We start from the raw sequence: 21,005 nt of genomic DNA on the forward strand, positions 1-21,005 counted from the left end.
CTTCCTGCCTTGGGCCACGGTTTTGTGTGAAGCAGCCCAGCGCAGCTGCCGCGGGTCCCACAGAGCCAGGGGTTCAGTGGTCGCCCTGACGCTTGAGCACGGCAGTGGCACCCAGGATACCGGTGCCCAGAGCTGGGAGCTTGCAGAGAGGCTCATCTTGAGTAGGAAGGTGTGAAATGGAGGCTGCTGGAGCCTCCCGAGGCTTTTGTGGCTGTACTTCTTTCTGGCGCAGCTGCTGGTTAGGGGAGGGGCCCTGGACACAGCTCCACACCATGTGCTGGCCACAGAATGCCGTATCATGCCCATTTGGTACCAGCTGGGCACAGGCACTGATGGGGAGCGTTTCCCTTGTGCTGAGCAGCTGGGAAAGCCCTTGGTGTCCCAGCAGGGAGCTCTGGCTCTGCTTAGGATGTGGCAGCAGCTAAGCAGTGCCCTAGGTAGAGAGAGCATAATCAGGCTCTGCATTTGAGGCCTTGTGCCTGGGGGAGAGGGGATGCTGTGTGGAACTTGGCAGGGACAAGTACAGGTCGGGTTCGTTAGCCAGTGCCTGTGAGTAGGTGTCTCCAGATCTGAAAACATCGTGGTGTGGCATTAGAGTATCATTGAGTAGGTGGCCCCTGCTTAAGATGGTCCCTCCCGAAGGGTTGTTCTCTTTGCCAGGCAGCTTGAGCATAGGATGCTGCTGGGGAGGCAGCGGGGAGGGTTGGGCTGGCCGAAGATGGCATGGATGTTGTCTGGGAGATAAATCTCGTTTTCTAGGGGCTCAGTTCCCCTGGCTTCCTGGGTCCAGGAAGCTAGTCTGTTACCTGGGCTTTTCTCTGATTTTCACTTCCCCTTACCCTACCTACAGGATGCCTTTATCTGTGTCTCAGCCCCTTCCCTTCCACAGCTGTTTTGCTTATACCTTTGTAAGACCTTCTTGGCTTCTTTGCCCTTTGTTAAATTCTTCATTTGTAAGCAGCGGTTTGATTTTCATCCATTTTTTCCATTTTGATTGCAAGGTCTCTTCCCCCTTCCCCCCCCCCCCCACCCCATCCCCTCACCCCAAATTCCTCTCCCAGGCTGTGGCTGGATCCAGGTGATGCCAGACCACTGGTGATGAGATCAGGTGTTTGGGACCAAAATGTTGCTGGAATCCAGTGGGTGCTTCTGGTCCTTCCTGCCATGAGGCTGTCGGTCTTGCTGGGCATGGGCAGTGCCTGTGGCCTGGCAGCTTGGCTTGGCTGGATCGTGTGTGGTACAGGTGGCTCTGGCAAGCAAGTCTGAGCCAGGACCAGGTGCCAGAGCAGAGCTGTAGGAGATGGGCATTGAGGTGAGAGTGGCCATTTCTGTGCTGAGTCCCTTTGCCACATCTCCAGGGCTGGGAGTTGTTAAGTCCGCAGAGGGCTGTGAGATGTTCCTGGAGAGAAGTCGCAGTGCTGGAGTAGGGTCAGGCCACCTAGTTCCCCTGGGAATGTTTGCAGAGCAGCTGTGTGCATCAGGCAGGTGGCTGAGCTGAGTTAGCTGTGTCATGGACACCCCTGGGACAGTGGGTATGTCGAGGCAGCCATGCCAGCTCTCTGGGGAGCAGATGCCACCCCTGCGGTCTGGGTGGGAAGATGTGTGCACTCTGGTCTTGGGGCCCACGCGCTGGCGTGGGAGGCAAGAGGCAAATGGTCTTCTGGCAGTGATTTGGGACCATCTCTGGGCACTCAAGCCTGGCCTTGCACTGATAAAAGGGAGAAGAGCACTTTCTATGCTTCCCTGGGGTATTTACCATCAAGTCCAGGCTGCAGCTGGAGCCTGGCTATTAATAATAAGCAAAGACCCCCTTGTTCTTCAGAGTTTGACTCTTCCTCCATTGGGTGGCCAGTTCACCGGCCGGAAGGTTCCTGCACATGCAGGCATAATGCTGAGATGCAATAACGGCAGGGCAGCCAGGTTCGGGAATGGCAGCTCTCCCCCAGGCCCCGGTGAGCACAGCTTCTCCCAGCTGCCAGGCTTTCTCTGCGGCATCTCCCAGCAGTCACCTCCACTGCTTTCTGGATGTGGAGCTGCTGCTCTCGCAGCATGCCTGGGATGCTCAACAGGGAGAGCAGGACCCCAGGTGGGAGCTGGACGATGGGCTTGTCTCTGAATGCCTCTGAGCCGTGGATCCAAGGGATTTCATGGCCACTGGGGTGCTCGGGCTTCTCCTAACCTGTGCTCGTGCCTCTGGTGGAGTTCCCAGGGCCATGGGAAGTTGTGGCCAGGGATGATGAGGTTTGTGTGGCTTGCAGTGCCTTTAACACTGCTCTCCGTGTGTTTCTAAGACGATACTCCATGTATGTGTGTATATATATTGTATTAACACATCCCGCTCTTCTGTGTGAGTGTCAAATGTTTTTGCTTTACTAATAAATTTATAGTTATTTATACCTTCCTGTGGGTGTGTAAGATTTCTGGAGCGGAGGCCATGTGCTGAGCTCTGCCTCCCCTGTCTGTCTTTGTGCTGTGTCTGGCTCCTCTTCATATTTTTGTTCATGTTTTCTTTCTTTCCCCTGAACTTTTTTTGATAGAGAAGTGACAGTCCATCTGCCTGATAACCAGAAGTTGAGATGCAAGGTACGGACAGGCTCCCAGCAAGCAGAATCTGTAGTGTGGTTTTGCCTCTTGCTAGAGGTGGACCATTCCCTCCCCACGTCAGAGGTTGCTGCTGGGGCTTCAGGGCAGAAGCAAGCAGGATTCCGTGCCTGCCAGAAAAAGGAGTGCCTGTTCAGGAGGCAGAACCTGATGCATGTTGTGCTCTAAGCCCCTTGCATGACTCTACAGCTTTCCCAGGTTTTGGTTTTTTTTGCATCCCCCAGTCCTGCAATAGCAAGAGAAGAGCTTGCTATCTGCAGATGACCTGACTTGATGATGATCACGCCGAGGCCAGGTGAGATGAGTGTTTGTCTCTGGATCACTGAAAAAGTGCTTCCGGTGGAAGGTTTAGGAAGGGAATGGGATGGGAAACCAAAATCTTGAGATCCAGGATCCTGTGGCTGGGAGACATCTTGGCATCCCTCCTTGGCTGACTGCTGTGTTCAGAGCTCTTAAGTTACAGGGGAGAGGTGCTCGGGAGGAAGAGGAGAGATGCCCACATCTCAGGGAAGGGGTGGGACCCCCCTCCCTTTGGCTGACGCTGATACCAGGTTACTGATCCCTCTGTGCCAGCTGTGCTGAGCCCTGGGAGGGTGTTAGTGCCACTGAGCAGGATCGTGCCTGGTGGCAGAAGGGGGATACCTTTCCCAGCTGCCCTAATTTCTTATTCCTGGCTGGATGATTTCCATGGGAAGATGAAAGTTAAACCACAGTCAACAACAGTCCTAAACTATGCCTGTGTTTGAACTTTGTGGTTTGAGGAAATACTCCATATCCTCAGGGCAGGCAAGTAAACTGCATTGACACCACCAGTGCTTCGCACAGGCTTTTACCTTCTCATCTTTCATTTCCCCAAATGACAGCAAAGCCATGTAACTTTTGCACGTGCTGGAGCCCCAGGCTCTGGCTGGGGGAGGACCAGGAGTGGCTGGTGGGAGCAGCATCCTCTCAGCACCTTGCCAAGAGCCCCTTAAGGACTGGCTGCGTTTCCAGAAGGTGTTACCTGCTTGGCAACTGTTTTCTGTGCAGGTATCATTGCCAGTCCCTCCTGCCTTACCCCACAAATGTAAAAGGTAGGTATGCTGTTGCGACGGAGGGAAGACACAGTCACTCAATATGAGTGAGCAGCAGACTTCGTTTATTGTCCCTTACAGTCACCTTTTATGCCTTGTTATAATTAGCTCATAAATATTACAAAAGTTAAGGTCATTATTGGTTAGTTGCCTAAATACCAAGTCCACCCCTAGTTTCTCTTCTGTAGTTATCTGTTCCCACCTGTAACATTCTTTTCCCACCGCGATCTTCCTGTTATTGTGTAACAAGAACAGCCAAGGATAGCGTATTTTTGCTTTACTTCAGATAAGCTGAGAGCGATGTGCATTTTTGTCCAGCCAGCTGGACTATGTCTATGAGACCCTTTTCAGCTAGCCAGTTATCCACAGTATGCAAATTAAAGGATGGCGGAAACGGATGGAAAATAGTGCAGCAAATGCGCCAGGAGTACTGGAAGCATCGCCCAGGTAAGGAGCAGAACTTTCCCCTTCCATCCTGGGGTTCCTCCTGGGAATTTGCTTGCAGAACTAAGTCGAAGACCTTTGCACACAGGTCTGGCTTGAAGATGAGGTGTCTCCAGAGTGTCCCTGGAGGAGGTGCAGGTTTAGCCATCATCAGATCTGCTTTTTTTGAACCCCTCGCTGCAGGTTTTCACAAGCCTGAGCCTGCAAAAGTCCACCTGAAACTGTCCCTGCATCACTTTGCTCTTTCAGGCAGTGCCATCTTCTCGTCACACAACCAGCCAGCTCAGCATGACGCTCTGTGGGACGGAATATCCCTTTGGGTAGTTCGGGTCAGCCGTCCTGGCTGTGTCGCCTCCCAGTTCTTGTGCCACTCCAGCCTTCTTACTGGCAGGGCCCAAGCAACTGAAAAATCCTTGGCTTAGTATAAAAATTACTTAGCAACATCTAAAAACATCACTGTGTTATCAATGTTATTCTCAAACCCAAAACACAGCATTGTACCAGCTACTGGGAAGAAAATTAACTGTCCCGGCCGAAACCAGGACATCTGGGCTCAGCCTGTTTCCCAGGGCAGGCTGGGCCAGGGGAGGAGCGGCAGTGGCCTGCCCGCTCCATGTGACACGCATGTACAGGACTTTGGCGCATTTAGGGACACAGTTTGCCTTGCTCGCCCCTTGGCACCACCACGCAGGGACTGTGCCGGGGCTGGAGGCGGTGTGAGTGGCTGGGGGGGTGAAGGACACACGGGGTAACCCTGATCCCATTGGGCTATGGGGGATGGAGGTTTGCAAGCGGGTGCTGTTCCAGCTGTGGGCTTCTGAGCCCACCCCAAGGAGGGGGAAACTGGGGTGGTGGGGGCTGCCTGGCCTGGTACAGGAGCCCTGAGGTCCTCTCCTAGCCACTGCGGAGGGTTTGCTGCGGATTCCTGCTGGGGCAGAGACCGCTCTGCTGGCTGGAGTCGCAAGGAGCAAAATCTGGAGAGCCAAGGCTGGGTAACAGCAAGCACCTCTGAGTCTTGTTTCTGCTGTTAAAATCAGTGGCCAGTGCTGAGCTGCAAGCAGTCATCACTCTGCTTCAGAGTGAACAGTACCTCAGAAATACAGGGATGCCTGTGGGTCAGCTTCCCTGGGCCTGACAGGCGGGGAATGAGGTGCGATTTGGGAGGCCACTGCTCCATGCCCCGGGTTCCCTAGCTGTGAATCAAAGCTGCAGAGGTGCTGGGCCGGGCAGGATGGAGACTTGTTGCTCGCTGGGCTGGGAACACCTGCAGGGCTGGGGAAGGAGGAATAGGGCCAGGGGGCTCTGGCCAAAGACAGAAGCTGGGGCCAGACATCAAGCAGTGAATCCAGTACCAGGATTCCAGGGTGTGACCGTGGCTGAGATTAGGGGTGATGGGAGAGGTGGGCAGTTACGCAGGGCTGGAGGTAAACGGATCAGGCAGCAATTGGCAGGCTCAGCAAGGGGAGGCTTAGCTCAGCTTGGCACAGATTTGCTACCTCCTTCCCCATATCCTCTGGGATCGGGGTAGAGCTGCAAGTGGAGCATCCTTGGGCATATCACCCTCAGCCTTTGCATCACCCCACGGGGTTTCAGCAGCCCCATTGCTGATCATCCACATGTCCCTGCGCCCACCCGCTCCTGGGCTGTGGCAGGCAGACCTTCCCTGCAGCACTGCTGGGCTTGCACCCAGCTGGTGAGTGCCTGGGGTAGCTTTGGTGTCTCCAGGGATTTTGAGGATACTCAAACCTACTGGATGTTTGGGTTTTCTTTACACTATCCTGCACCAAAACTAGGCTGGCTGCTGGAAGCTGAGGCATTCGGGACAGCTGGGTGCCAGTAATCCCATTTACAGGCAGCGCTGGGCTAATCCTTGCAGAGCCCTGAGCGGATTGGGGTGGGTTTGTGGGGGTTAGTGGTGAGCTGCAGTGGCTGGGAGAGCCTGTGCGTGCCAGGGGTGGCTTCCCGGAGAAGTGGTGCTGGATGTACTGGGGTAAGTGGCAGCAGTGGAGGTGGGGGACGCGGCTGGGGTTTCTGCAGGACCACCTCTGAAACAGAGCCGGAGGATGAGCTGCAGCAGGGGTGCGGGTTGATGGTGAGGGAGCAGTGGGTCAGGCCCATGGGGAGCAATGCCACAAGGGCGATGGAGCTGGGTGATGTGGAGGGGCTTGATCTGATGCTGGAGATGAGGGAAAGGCCACGGTGCTCCCTGCTCTGAATGGGGATGGCAGGTCTGCACCTCACCTGTTGCTGTTGGAGGCTAAGGTCTTTCACCCACTGGCACAAGCCCCGCAGAGCTGGCACAAGGGGCAGTGGCACTGGCCGTTGCCTGTGACACGGGGGGATTGCACACGGCTGCCTGCTCTTTGGTGCCATCACAGGCAAACACTGGCTGCTTGTTCCTGTTTCTGCCAGCAACTAGTTTTTTGGGGACCTGCAAATGTTTCTGCCCCTGTCTTGCTCAGGTGCACTGGAGGAGTGGTCCTGGTCCTCCAGTTTCCTTCTCAGACCAAGGACAGGCTTAAGCTCCAGGCTTCTGCAGCTGCCCAAGCTTATGTCAAGAGAGGAGGAGACCTGTTGTGGGGGGCTCGCTCTAGCCCTGGAGGGCTTTCTCTGGGCTCGTTTGGGCGCAGTGATGTATGTCAGCCCCGGGCTTCTCTGGGACCTGCAAAGGTCCTGAAGCACGGGTGGAAATGCCACTGTGCTGCGCAGCACTGCCAGGTTTTCCGTGCTGTTCCTAGGGCACGTGCAGCTCCTTAATCCCTTATACCCAGTGGAAGGTTAAAGTCAATTTCTTAACTGGTTTCTGCTCATCAAGCCTCCTGGGAGGTGTTTGATAGCCACCCTGTCCTGCTTTCGGGATGTGGGGTCTCTGGGAGAGCTGACCCTGCCTGTGGTGCACCAGGGGCTGCAGATGCCACATGGGATGATTCTTTGGTCACATCCAAACCTGGCTCTGGGCTTGCAGAAGGTGGGGGCAAGCAAAGACCTGAGGACACACATCACCCCACCCAGGAACCTCAGCGCATTAAGATTTAAGATGCTAGGCAGCCCCCAAGGAACCATCTCAAGGGATTTGAAGGCATTCTGCATGGAGGGTTGTGCAGAACCCCTAGATGAGCGTTTACATTTAGGAAAAGCAAGTTTAACTGAGCCTGTGAGCTTAGAATTGAGGGTGTAGTTTTCTCATGGTGGTGGTGAGGGGTCAGGGGTCGAGCCAGGTTTTGTCTGGCTGTGCTGCACTGGCACGTTTCCCAAGCAGGACGTGGAAACTGAAGGATGCCAAGGAGCTTTTGGGCTTCCCTGGGGACAGCGTTAGTGGCTGGTGCACCTGGTATTCTCTGGGGAGTGTTCATCACTGCTGCTGGCCTCTCATCGGCTGGAGACCCCTCCTCTCTACCTGCAGGTGGAGGGATGCTGGGCTGGATCGAACGGGTGGTTCCCCAGCCCCCGGTGCCCCATCTGACAGAGGAGACACCCCCAGCGCCGATGCGGGACCCAGAGCCAGCCAAGGTGAGCAGGGAGCCAGTTCGGGGGGTACCAGGGACCCTGTGAGTGGCACCCAGATGCTCTGCAGCATCCCTGGGAGGAATGGGGCCAGGATGCAACTCTCCTCTGAGCTGCCGGGAGGCAGCAGGAAGGATGGGGAGTCCCTGGGGTTTGCAGCTGCCTTTGAGTGGGTGACACCATCCCCCCTGCCTCATTCTTTGACATCTTCTGCCTTTTACCCTGAAGGCTCTGATGGGGAAGGCTGGTGACCCCAGGGATGCCTGTGACCATGCACACGCTGAGGGTAAGCCCCCGCCGTGAGGAAATACACTGGTTTGGGCAGTAACTGTTACTTTACCAGCTGGTCCCCCCCCATCCAGCACACCCGGGCTTGCAGAGTGGTGATGGGATCTTTCTTTTTATTTTTCTGCTGCCATTGAAAAAGTGGAAAAGAAGGTGGGATTTACAGTCGCTGAGGACTCAGCCTCTGTGTTTGAGAGGTATTGCTCTTGCACCTTCCAGCATGCAGCGTGGTTTGCTTGGGATTTTGCTTTCAGTTGGGGACTGGATGCCTGGGACAGGGGGTCCCAGCCTGACTCACCCCCTTCCCTGGCAGTGTGGGGAGCAGTGTGTTGTCCTGGCTCTCCCAGGGGCTAGAGAAGGTGATTCCCCAGCCGGTCCCAACCTCAGGGACACTGCAGAATCTTGGGAAGAGCTTCGAGACAAGCATTGATATTCCTGATCAGGTAAGTGACAGATCCAGGCAACTATCTGGCATATTTGAGGTTCTAGCTTTTATTACCTTTTCTTCTTTTTTTTTTTTTTTTCCTTCCTATCACACTCCTCATCCTAACTGGGAGCACTTAAACCTGCCCTGCATGGGCTTCTGCCTTCATCCATCCCTGGGGAAAGGGCAGGTTTCCCTCCCCACATGGTAGGATAAGCCCCCCTTCAGTTGCTGGGTAGGTGATGGTCTCTTTGGCTTTTCAGACGGAGGTCCAGAGCCTCAGGGACGAGGAAGAGGATGCTTTGGGTAAGGAGAGCTGGGAGCACGCAGCTTGCAGCATCCCAGGGGCCTTTCTGGGACCCCCACATCTCACCTCCCCAGCTGGTGACGCTGGCACTGTTGTCCCCTTGAGCTGCCTGGTGGGGGGACCAGGAGCTCCCAGCAGTGCAGGTCCTGGCTCTCCCCCATGCCCATGGCACTGCTCTCCTTGCAGAGATAACCCCCTTAGATCCAGAGGAGGACGATCTGGATGACTATGACTCTGAAGATGGCACAGATCCCAGCAAGGAAGAGCGGTGGGTTCCCAGGGAGGCTGGTAGGGGGGTGCAGGCGATCAGAAGGGGTGCAGGACAAGCTCCCCAACCATGGCGTGCTCTCCCACAGGGCGGGAGCACGGGTGCTCAACTGGCTGGTGCAGGGCTTCGAGAGGGTGGTGCCACAGCCAAGGATGCTGAAAAAGTTGGAGGTGAGCACTGCCTGGCTGGGGGAGGACAGGGGGCTACTGGGCAGAGGTGACAGCTGAGTGGACTCCCTGTCTTGGGACCCTGGGTGGGACCCTGGATGGGTTCAGCAGAGCAAAAGAGAGACCTTGTGCCGTGCCGGTGCTCCCCAACCTGGCCGCACACAGCGAGGACCCTCCGTTTGAGGCTCACTGGTGCTGACAACGCCGGAGCCTGTTTAACGGTCCTTGTCAAGGAAATGGGGCCAAAACCACAGCAGAGGGTGTGTAGGGTTCTGTGCGTGGGTCCCCTTGAGGTGGGGGATGTACCCACCCAGGGTGGCACGGGGCTGCAGACAGTGCTTTGCCACATCCCTCTGTCCCTCTGCAGGCAGAGCCAAAGGAGCAGAAATGCAACGCCACAGCAGGTGAGCGACCCCCTTCCCTGGTGGCCCTTTCGGAGGAGACGCTCTGCCTTTGAGCACCCAGGCGCAGGCTGGCGCCAGCGTGGGGACTGCCCTCCCAAGGGGTGCTGGCTGTGCTCAGAGGGGTGGGCCTGCCGGGTCCCAGCATCACAGTGCTGCCCCTGCACCACAGCTGTCCCCAGACCACCTGTGTCCTCATCCCAGGCTGGGTCCACAGGGTAGGGGCTGCCAGGGAGGTCCCCCAAGCCTGTCCCCCCGTGGGAGGTGACCCTTCTTTGCTTGCTCCCCTTCCCCAACAATTTATAAGATGACTGCTGTGTTGCCAATCCCCCTTCTCATTCCAAATATACCTGAGCAGGCACAAAAGGGACTAAAACCCAGGAAAAGTCAGAAAGCAACGCTTCAGCCGCCCAGAGCACCGCAGCAGCAGTGGAGCCAGCAGTGGCCAAGGGGCAGCCACAGCCGGTGACCACTGTCATCCCTTGGTCCCTGGCTGAGGACGGCAGCAGGTAACCACAGTGGCAACTTCTGCATGGCTACTGTGGCCAGAGGGACGGCTACTGTGGGAGCAAAGGCTCTGGCAGCCAGGTCTAACAGTGGTTTCTGGTCACCAGGATGTTTGCCTGGTTGCTCCAAGGGATGGAGAAGGTGATGCCACAGCCAGTGACCAGGGAGAAGCAGGGTGAACAGGTATGCTGTCTGCTGGATAGGCAAAGGACATGTGAACACCATGTCCCTGGTGGGGAGGGCATTCGCTGCCATGCAGGTGCCACCACATACCAGTGCCAGGACCTGCTGTGGTTTGGGCTGTCACTCATCTCCTTCAAAAAAACAAATCCGCACGGCCTGCTTAGCTGGTGAAACCCAGGATTTGGCTTCTAAGTAGCAAGACCCCCACAGAATGTGCTTTCTTTACTGTTTCCTTGCCTTTTTGTGCAGCACTGGGTGATGTGCAGGCCCTGGCACCTCACCCAGGTACAGTCCAGCTCTGGGGAGAAGCAGCAGTTGTACATACTGTCCTTTCCTTCCCTTGCACACAGGCAAGTTCACTGATGTGCTCTTGCCCTTTAACATCGTGTGTGAGGATGCTTGTGCCCATGACCAAGCCATCCAACATGACCCAAGAAATCACGTCGGGTATTCAGGGCACAAGTGCTGCATTTATTGAATTTACTGCATTTAGGGTAAAAATTTAGGGTTACTGAAAATGGGCAATATCTCACGTTTTCCCTTTTCCTCCTGGCAGCTAGTGGCCGCAGCAAACTCGAGTGCCGTGGAAGAAAGTAAGTGGTTGCTCTATCTCACTGTGCCGGTTAGCTTGCTGAGGTCAGAAAATGTATTGGGAAGAGGGGCTGCTGGCAGCTCCTACCCCCGATCTGCCCTGGGTGCCATCTCAGGAGCCCCTGAAATCCCCCAGGAGGCCGTGACAGGCTGTTGCTGCTTGAGATGTGGGAGCAGACCCGGAGTTGTGGTGTGGGCTTGGTAAAACCCAGGCTGTGCAGGTCTCCAAGTACAGCAGCCCACATCCTCGGGTCCCAGCTGTTAGTGCTGATGACAAGGTCTGTCCTCAAGCTGTGCCAGAAGATGTTTGCCAGGCTGGTGGGATTTGATAAAAGAATTACAGTGGGATTTGATAAAAGAATTACAAGGGAATTCAAACCTGCCGCCTTCATCACCCCCTTTGGCATGTTTGCTGCTGAGCCCGTGTGAGACATCTAGGGAGATACTTTAGGAAAACAAAATCATGGGATTAGATGTGTTAGGTGTGAGCCTGCATGGTTGTAGGAAACCATTGTGGGGTTCGCACTGCTGCTTGCCTGCCTCTGAAGGGCAACAAGTGGCAGCTCTGCAGGCAGACAGGTTTGGCTCCCTGCACCAGCCACACGGCAGGACGGCAGCAGGGACCTGCCTCGGCATGCAGAGGCTGTGCATTGCCCCAGGGGCGTGCGCGAGGTTGCTCCCACCAAGACAGCAGCCACTTGGTGGGATCTTGGAGTGGGAAACCCTGCAGGAAGGCATTTCTCCACGTGGTTGTACGAACCGGAGACCCGAGTGCTACTGTGGAGCTTGGAAAGAGGCAAAGTCAGTGGGAAGCTGCTGCATGTGCGGGGCAGTCGCACCCTTTGTGCGCAGCTGCTTGCATTACAGCTTGCTTTGGTGCCTTGAGGCGTCTCAAAGTCACTTAATCTGCCCAAGGAAGGGAGCAATTGGGTTGAGAAGAGATCTGCCCCAGCATCAAACTGCCAGCACGCTCATTAATGTTTTCCTTCTCCTTTTGTTTCAGGAGGCAAAGGGGCTTAGCACCTCTGAAACAAATGGAAAACGAAGACCATGGTGAGCCAGCCCTTCCCTCAACCAAACAAGACCAGCCTGAGGAGAAAGCACAGCTGGGGAGGAAAAGCAAAGGGGAATCTGCAAATGGTTTCTAGCTCCTTCCCACCCAAGGGTGGCAGGGACCTGAGACTGGTGCAGGGATGCTGGCTGCGTGTCCCTGGTCCCAGGGCTGTCCCGTCCCAGCTCCCTCTTGGCTCCAGGAACCAGAGCTATTGGTTTTGCAGGGTGATGTCTATAAGACAGGCTACAATTTATAGGAGGGTAGAAAAGTATCACTCAGGACACCTTGAAGGCAGAAAGCCTTGTGCTGCAGCCTCCTAGCACTCCTGGCCCTCTGAATGCCCCTGCCCCCAACACCCAAACATTCACCACTGAGATCTCCAGCTGAAGCCCACAGGCTTCTTTTAGTAGACTTCTGCCTCCAAGGTGTAACATTATAAAGCTCAAGCTCTTGTCAGCTGCTCATTTCTTTTCTTCCATTAACTGTTTTCTCTCAGCAAGTGGAAAGGACTCCAGTTTGCAGCAGCAAATGCAGGCGGGTGAGATTAATCTTTAAGTGAACAAGTAGGAGTTAATGGTTAAAAGCCTTTGCCCGGGCTCTCCTTATAGAATAACTTACGCCGGGCTCTCCTTACCCACAACTGCAGCTGCTCCCTCCCAAAGCTCACAGCCGCTTGGGTGCAGCACTAACTGTGGTGGCAGGAGTGTCCTGGCAGGGAAGGGATCCCAGGGGTTGTCTCGAGTCCGGAGTTGTGCAGGCAGGCTTAGCCAGCGCAGGCACACCGGGCTGCGTGGGGTGAGACCCCCTGTGCAGAACCCGTCACAGTATGGGTTGGGTTGGGAGGGACCTCTGAAGATGATCCAGTCCAACCCTCTGGCCATGGGCAGGGACACCTGCCACTAGATCAGGTTGCTCAAAGTCCCATCCAACCTGACCTTCAGCACTTCCAAAGATGGGGCAGCCACAGCTTCTCTGGGCAACCAGTGTCTCACCACTCTTATCATAAAACATTTCTTCCTTATGTCCAATCTAAATCTACTGTCTTTTGGTTTAAAACCATTGCTCCTTGTCCTGGTAAAAAGTCTTTCTCCATGTTTTGTATAAGCCCCCTTGATGTACTGAAAGGCCATGTTAAGGTGTCCCACCATCTCGTTACATCTCTTCAGGACAATCTAGGGAGCTGTAACAATGGGTCATGAACCGAGCAACCAACATGAGATCCAGCCCCTGTGTTTATAACAAACCCTGCCTAGTACCAGGCTACAGTTTTAGTATTTGCCCCATTTTCATATAATGTATCCCAGAGCTGTGGTGTGTTTTAAAAGCCGTCCTGCCGATTGCTGTCCAGCATTTTAATTAATGGAGAGCGAGAAGGAAAGGGCTAAAGGCAACGTGGCACCATGGGGTGGGTAAATACAGTGCAGAGCTGGCTGTGGGTGGGGTTCCTGCCTTCTGTAGTTGAATTTGCATGTTTCCTATTAGCTTTGCTGTGGACATGTAAGTTTTGTTGTCAGGCAAACCTCAAAATAAACTGTTTGTACAGTATGCGGATGTGCTTCCTTCTCCTGTTTCTCCGATGTGTGCCTGACTTGGTAGGATGGGTACCCCTGGGACATGGAGAGGGCTTGTCATGGGTCAGTCCTGTGCTCTTTGCTTTGCAGCTGGTCTTACAGTCTCCCCAGTAACCTGATCTGGGTTTTCCCCCAGTGATGCTGGGAAGTGGCGGGGCATGCAGGATGTGTCCTACACTGTGCCTGGAGGACTGTTTGGAGAGGATGTGGCATGGTGCTCAGGGTGTTGCAATGTGGGCTCTGGGTTGAGTCTTGCTCTGCAAAACCAGGGCCCTCGGGCTGTGCTAGCACGGTGTTTGACCTGGGGTTGGCAAGGGGAAAGGCTTTGGGCTCTTCCCACAGCTGCTTCTGTTTACAAGGAGAGCCAAAATGTGGCCTGGAGATGGGCCAAGTTGTCTTCTGATGGAGCTTGCTACGTGTGTAGGGAAGCCAACAGGCATCTATATGCAAAGGGTTACAGTTTTCATAGGGCTTTGGCTGCGTTTGGCACAAAATGGCGAATTTTCTTCTTCCTTCTGGCAAAAGGGCCCAAGGCATCTGTCTGGCACAGCTTGGGGGGACCAGGGCTGCACAGGTCTGTGCAGGCTGAGAGGTTCTTCACTTTTTGCATATGGCAGCACCTCTCCATTGAGTAGCTAAAACGTGGGATCTGCCCTGGCTCTGCCCCCAGCCCCTTGAAAATGTGTTGCTCCCACTTCTTCACCTCCCTTTCCTCGTTCCTGTTACAGTTCATATTGTCCCTGGCGAACCTGAGGAGACCAACCTGGTCCTGGAAGAGATCAACAATGACTGGATTAATGAAACCATGTGCGAGGTGATGACCTGGTGTCACAAGGCTGAGCTGGTGGCAGATGCTCATCCCCTTCCCCCCATACAGGAGGAAGCTCAAGAAGAAGAAAACAGGTAGGAGAAGGGAGATGCTGTTGATGGGCAACCCCATGTGCTCTCTGGCCACTGGCATAGTGGCCATGGGAGGGCACAAGCACATCCCTGGGCATCCCTCCTTGAAAGAGCTGGCAGCAGGTAGCTGAGGTGCCTGTTTCCAAAGAGAGGAGCACCAGAAGGACCCAAAAGGTGTTTAAGCAAACAGCCTTTCCTTCTGGTCTTGAGATTTTGGGTTGGAGCAGGCAGTGGCAGAGCCACGAATGCAATGCTTTGCGTTGCCCTGCAGAGGACAGCTGAAGGATGCTCTGCTTTAGGCTTCCTGTAAGTAGATTTTGGCACTAAGGAAGAGGGACCTCATTCCTATCAACTGCACATCGCACTGTCATGATATTTGGAAATGGTAGCCTTCTCTATATAATTCATCCTACTTCTTCCAAAAGAACCCCCTGCTGAGGTCCTCCCGAGGGCTGGGCGATGCGTTCAGAGCTGGGAGCAGGCTGCGTTTCAGCAGGAGTTGAGAGATGTCCATGCAGACTGCCAAAGGGTTTGGGAGCCCCCCAAGATGCTCCCTGAGCCCAGCATACATGCAGGGGAGGGTGAGCACAGCGCTCCTCAGCTCCAATGTCGGGGATGCTCAGCTGCACTAAGCACAAGCCATGCCCAGAGCTATGTTTCCTCAGCAGAGCTCTCTTCTGCTCAGACAGAAAATACTGGACATGTTATAAAAATATTTTTCAGATTTTTTCCCCTTGGTATATGAGCCTGGGATGCTGTGGGCAGCAAGTGCATCCTGTGCTAGAGAGTGAATTTCATTAGCAGGGAAGTTTTGGTCAAAATCAGCAACAAGTGACCGCTAAGCACATCCTCTCCCTGTGTCACAAGGGGAATCTGAAAGCTCAAGGACTCTGGTTTTGTGTTCCCAAACCTTTTTCCTATTCTTCCTGCCACCTGCTTGGGGCTGCTGACACTCATGGGCTGTGAAACAGCATATGCCCAGTGTGCCCTAGTGTGTCCACCCCGGCAAGATCTTGGCTGGAGGATGTGGGGAGAGCACCTCCAGCCAAAGGGGCTGCGGAGACTGGCAGTGCTCCTCTTGTGAGGTTCGAACATACCTTGTAGAATTCACCTAACGAATTTCTTCTCCCCAGGCTGTGGTTGTGCTCCCTGAGCACTGCCAAAGAGGAAGAGGAAAAGGAGGAGGAGGTAGAGGAAGAGGAGGAGAAGAAGAAGGAGGAGGAGGTAGAGGAAGAGGAGGAGAAGAAGAAGGAGGAGGAGGCAGAGGAAGAGGAGGAGAAGAAGAAGGAGGAGGAGGTAGAGGAAGAGGAAGAGGAGGAGGAGGAGGAGGAGAAGGAGGAGGAGGAGGAGGTAGAGGAAGAGGAGGAGAAGAAGGAGGAGGAGAAAGTGGAGGAGAGTGCAGGGTGAGTGGCTCCCGTTGCCTTTATGGCTTTGTTGGCAACAAGCATGGATGCAGCTGCTGTTTCAGCTGATTCACAAGCTGGAGAGGCTGAAGCATCCCTGGAGCAGCCAGCTGCCCTCGGCGGAGCGGCGCTGCCCAGCCAGGCGGGTGGCTGCGCGGCAGATGCTTTCGGGAGGGATGTGTTCGGGGAGGACAGATGATGCCCTCAGGAAGGAAGCTTTTGCAGGCTGGCTCACCCCAGGGCGCGCTGCTGACGCGGCACCTGGTGACAGGCGAGCGTCTCCCGGTGACACAGGCTCCATCTCCATCGTAGCCGCGCTACGGGCCCCTGTCCACCCCCTCCCACAGGGTCGGGCGGCTCGGCCGAGCAGGAGCCCTGCCTTCTGCCTTCATCAGGAGCTGGTCCACGTTATTTAAAACCATATCCATTGATTCAAGGCAGTTGGGAGTATTATGAGTATTACAGAGCTGAATTTAAATACAGGATTATGTGCTGTACCTGCAAATGCTACTTAATACAAGTAGGTACAATTTTACATTTCTTCCCGTTGTAGAAAATATCTGAGTTCTTGTCAGCTGTTGTAGGTGGAGACTTTGATCTAGATAGTATTTAGAAAAATCTTTCTGCTTAGTTTAGTGGTTTGCTCTGATTTCACGCAAGATAAAACATTTAGGGATTTACTACCTTGTGCTATGTTATTCTCTGTTAAATTCTCTGAAGTAGCTAGATTTTCAGGGAGAAGCTGCAAACGTGTGATTATTCAGTGTTAAACCCATACATTTTTATTTCCTCTAAATCTGTTCCTGGAGCTCCACTATGGAAACTTGAGTTTCGGTTGTTGGGTCAGAAGCTGCTCCATCCTTCCATGTGTTTGTCTGTTTATGGGAAAACAGAGACACCGACAGGTTTTCTAGATTGGGATAAAAAGACTTGCAATTACGTTTGAAGGGAGCCTAATTAAAAAAAACCAGGGGGTGGTGGGATGAAGGGTGATTATTAAAAATAATTTTTAAAATCCCTTGGAAAATGGCAGTTTTTCAAGACATGGAGATAAAAGAGAAAAGGCAGTCCCTGCTGGTTACATACTTTTTCTGATTTAGGATGTGCCAAGGATGCAGAAAGATGTTTTTTTCAATTTTCATGCATTTAGCTGTGTTAAATCTTTTTTCATTATCCCCAGTCCCTGCTTTGGACTTCTTGCCAGGAAAGAGCAAATCAGGAGATAAGTACACAGAACAAGATGATGATGCTTGCTTTTTTTCAGTTATAAAGTTATATTAAATGAATAAAATGGATCTTGTGAGCCCACTTTGTCAGAATTGCGGGGCTGAGGTCTGTGCTTGCTGCAGAAAGAAACTGAGGATTATGTGTGCTGGTGCTGTCTTGCACAGGCAAATTCAGAATTTGGATGGTGCTTGCAGGGCAGCCCTGCCTGGAAATTAGGCTCTTGGTTTTTTATTTGGCATGTGACATATTTTAATTATATGAGAAATCATTATGCACAGCAGAAGAAACATACTGCCTGTACATTTCTGCATAAGCAATTTTTGCTTATGTATATGTAGCACCCTGCATTATTTATGCACCTCTCACCTGGGCTCCCACAGTGTATTTTTTCCAAGGCCCTTCTAACATAAGGAGCAATTTTTTTCTTTTTTTTCTTTTTTTTTTTTTGTACCACTATTGTATGAAACTAAGGTTTCTGTGGTGACGTTTGCCTGCAAATGAGGCATGCAGTGCAGCTGGAGGAGCAGTGCTCCCTGAAACTGGGAGGGCTGTGTATTGGCCCCATTGACGTGATGCCCCCCATCCACAGCGTGCCCCACCTCAGAAAGGGCAAAAGCGAGCGCGGGTGCTTGTCTGTGCTTGATCTCTACCCCAGACCCCTGCTCTGGTCGCTTTGTCTCACTGCTGATGAGGGTGTGGATGATGTCTGCTTGGCGGAGGAGGCCCTCAGGTTTGAGCAGCTGGAAGAAGCTAAGATAAGTGATCTTGGAGGTGCTTTTGTACAGGTACGGCTTCACTGTCTGCTTGGGCTCAGGTCTGCAATGAGCTCTTGTTGGCCAGCACGTGCCCGGGGCTCAGAGCTTGCCCAGGGGGATGCAGCGCCCTGGGGAGGAGCAGGGACCGGGATGAGAACTGGAAATGTTTCCCACCAAGATGTCCCCATCTCTGAACCTGAGGCGGCAGCAGCAGCTGTGTGCCAAGGGAGGGATGCTTCCACCCTAAAACGTTGGCACTGATCAACAAGCTGAGAGGCTGGCAGAGGCGGGGGGCAGAGAGGGTACAGGGCACCCAACCAAGCTGCAAAGTCTGCTCTTTCACTGGTGGAGCAGGTTTTTTTCTGCTTAAAATGGCTTTTTTCATTTTGAAGGTGGAAGAGGAGAGAGCTGAAGCTGCTGAAACTGATGCTGAAGGTATAATATATAGCAGTGTAACGTCAAATTAGGATGAACCAAAGCAGGCAAGGCAATGCCCAGCGAAGAGAAACTGCAGCTTCTCCCTTCCCGTGGGCAGCTGGGTTTCCTGCAGCGTGGGCAGCTGGGGCTTTTCGCTGCTTAAGCATCCCACGGACACAGCTCCCTAACAATATTGTCATCAGTTGGAGCCGGCTCTGAAAGGCTGATGCTCACGCAGCACTTAGTCTTGATTAGGCAACCTCTGAAGTGAAGTAAAGAGTTTCTCCTTCAACTGAAGAATATAGGGGGGATAAAAAAGGATTTTCTCTACCACTTTGCTCAATTTTGGAAATAACCAGTGGTGTAAAGTGCATTGCAATGTAACCTTTTAGGAGGTTATGGGTTGGTAATGAAAATTAGGTGGTGAGCTCCCATTGCAGCCTGAATGAGCAAAGGCAGGTCCTGGCATAACTCCACTGACATTGGGGAAGTTGCACAAGGGATGGCTTGACCGGAGCCCTGGTACAGGCTGGAGATTTCTCTGCTTGTACAGCCCTTGTAGAGCACCCCGGTCTTGCAGCAGTGCTAGAAAAGCATGTGGTAGGATGCTCACTGCCACTATCCTGTGCTACCAACACCCGTGAGCAGCAGGCAGCAACAAAAACCGCAGCAGCCATGCATTTCTCTGCCCTGACATAACTGTCCTGTCTCACACCACTCTGTTTTGTTTCAGCTTCAGATGCCTTGACTTTGCTTGAAGCACCTAGGCGCCTAGCAGCATGTCCAAGCGTGCCCGAGATGTTGAGCTAGATCAGCTGGTGCATGACGAGCCACTCACTGGCGGGGATGCCTCCCTTCCTGGCCACGGCATGCTAGAGCAGCTCCCCAATGTCCCCAGCTACCGAGCCACTGCTGACTCCCTCATCCCCATCCTTGTCGCCAGCAAGCCAAAGGCTGGAGTTGTCAACCCCAGTTTTTGCAATGAGGAGCAATCCCCGCTAGGTATTAGAGCTGTTGGCTTTGACAATGGGCTTGCGTAGCTTGAGTGGGGCAAGGGGTGATTCCTGGAGTAGTTGCTTTCAGGGTGGGGAAATAAATAAATAAAAGCACCTTTGTGTTGCAGCATAGAGGCTGGGGAACAAAATTGATGTTTTTTTCTGCTTCCACCTCATCACTACATGCCTTTCTAGCTAACCCCTAGAAAGCATTTGTAAATATGCGTAAATGGTATGCTATATGTTGGCCAGAAACTCCCCCGGAGGACCTGCAGGCTGAACATCTGCTGCACGTGCAGTTTTCTCCTTAGTATTCGTGCAACCCACTCATGCTAAGAGCACTGTAAGATGGAGGTTTGCTCTTCACAGTTTTCTGCCTTTTAACCCAGAAGTAGTACAAATTATCTTTCTGTAGCTTTGCTTTGCTTTGTTTTCAACCGGCACGCCAAATTCTGCTGCTTTTCCTTACGCACAACAGGATTTTAACTTTGCAACCCAAACAGGCCTTTTCTCGGGGATTTGTTGGAGCCACATGCTGATCCACAGGTCCCACGTTAGCGTGGGACAGGAGGGGGTACCTGGGGTCTTTCAGACGTGTGAACCTCCTCCCCCTTAGAAGAAATCCTGCAGGAACGCATTGCCTTTTGTTATATAGCTAAGAAAAGAGATGACGCTTCACAGGCCGGCTGGCTGTAGGGTCTAGACAAGATATCCCTTGGGCAATTGGCATCTCTACTATAAACATCCAGTGCTCCTGCTTCTCACCTTGCTTGTGGCAGGAAGCAGTTATTACCTCTGCAAAAGAGAGAGGCTGTAAGGGCTTATTTAAATTGTGCCTTATTCTGCATGAAAAGCAAATGCTAATGTAATTTGGAGCTTGCATGTTCCCTAAGTTAATGTTGAGAAAACCCAGGAGACTTTCTAAACCCTTGGAGGCAGGTTTGCTGCTGGAAATCCTGGGTTCCTGCCTAACACCTGCAGCTGGTAATCCTTGTCTCCATCATTTTCCGAACCGTGGGACCCCAACATTCGCACAGAGTAGCTGCAATCCCTGCAAACTGGGAAAATAGAAAGGAAGCAGGTGGCAGTTCTTAGAGTGTTAAAAACTGGGCAAAAAAAAGAGAAAGAAATGCTCCAAACCATTAGGAGAAAGGAGTTCCAGGCGAGAAGTGAATGGAGGGAGGAGAGTTCTTCCAGCATGCTGCAGCGCTTGGGGGTGGCTCCGCGGGTGCGATGGGACCTGGGGACTCACCCTGGCTGCAGGCAGACCCCTGCACCTCTCTCACCTCCACCTGTTGTCCTTCCCCACGGGCCAGGTAATTACCCCACCGTGGACATCAAGGATGCGGACAGTGCAGGCGATGCTGTGGAGAGTGACGGTACCCACTTACTGGTGCCCAGCGCTGGGGCTCCCAATACACTGTTGGTGCCCAGCACAGTGCCAGCATCCCCCAGGTATGGCTCTGCCCAGGCATGGTCCCTGGCTCCTGGGGGTCTCACCACCCCTCCACCCCCACCAGTGCTGGTGCAGGAAAATTTATACAACCATATGGAGCAACCTGTTTCTGGCAGGTTTGGGCAGTGAGCAGGGGTGATGTGCGTGCGGTGGGTGCCACCCCCGTGCAAGGCAGGGGAGGAGGCAAAAGATGCCTCTTGTTTGCATTTTTTAATTCAATGGTTATGCTTTGTTTAAAGCTTTTGGGGGGCCGGGGACAACCCTGTCGTGTGTCCTTCTGGAGATCCCCCTGCCGTGGTCAGATCCTGCTTGTCTGTTGTCCCACATGTCTGTGGTCCCAGATTCAGAGTGTGGGGGTCTGTGTGCTGGATATGGGCCTTCACCATAAAAACCAACAATTTTCTTCTTGCATTGTTGCTGGGAGGGTTTGCAGCATCTCATCCCTGGGTTTCGTGCCTTCAGATCAAGGCTT

At 53.4% G+C, this 21,005-nt stretch overlaps 1 protein-coding gene across 3 annotated transcripts in view; it reads left to right on the forward strand.

The window, feature by feature from the left end:
• The first annotated feature begins 2,540 nt into the window (after positions 1-2,540).
• CNGB1 (cyclic nucleotide gated channel subunit beta 1) overlaps positions 2,541-21,005 on the forward strand; it is a 33,210-nt gene continuing 14,745 nt past the window's right edge. The window contains exons 1-18 of one of the 3 annotated variants that reach the window (XM_080410924.1): positions 5,823-6,108; positions 7,522-7,628; positions 7,851-7,908; positions 8,050-8,104; positions 8,221-8,350; positions 8,595-8,637; positions 8,825-8,906; positions 8,995-9,076; positions 9,441-9,477; positions 9,833-9,983; positions 10,089-10,164; positions 10,721-10,757; positions 14,109-14,283; positions 15,414-15,576; positions 15,631-15,683; positions 17,566-17,695; positions 18,058-18,100; positions 20,394-20,532. In XM_080410924.1, coding sequence (XP_080267050.1) covers positions 6,099-6,108; positions 7,522-7,628; positions 7,851-7,908; positions 8,050-8,104; positions 8,221-8,350; positions 8,595-8,637; positions 8,825-8,906; positions 8,995-9,076; positions 9,441-9,477; positions 9,833-9,983; positions 10,089-10,164; positions 10,721-10,757; positions 14,109-14,283; positions 15,414-15,576; positions 15,631-15,683; positions 17,566-17,695; positions 18,058-18,100; positions 20,394-20,532 — 1,571 coding nt within the window. In that variant the 5' untranslated portion in view covers positions 5,823-6,098. The other 2 variants (XM_080410923.1, XM_080410922.1) reach the window with 2 other exon arrangements.

Source organism: Falco punctatus (genome assembly GCF_963210335.1).
Source record: "Falco punctatus genome assembly, chromosome: 14".
NCBI classification, from domain to species: Eukaryota; Metazoa; Chordata; class Aves; order Falconiformes; family Falconidae; genus Falco; species Falco punctatus.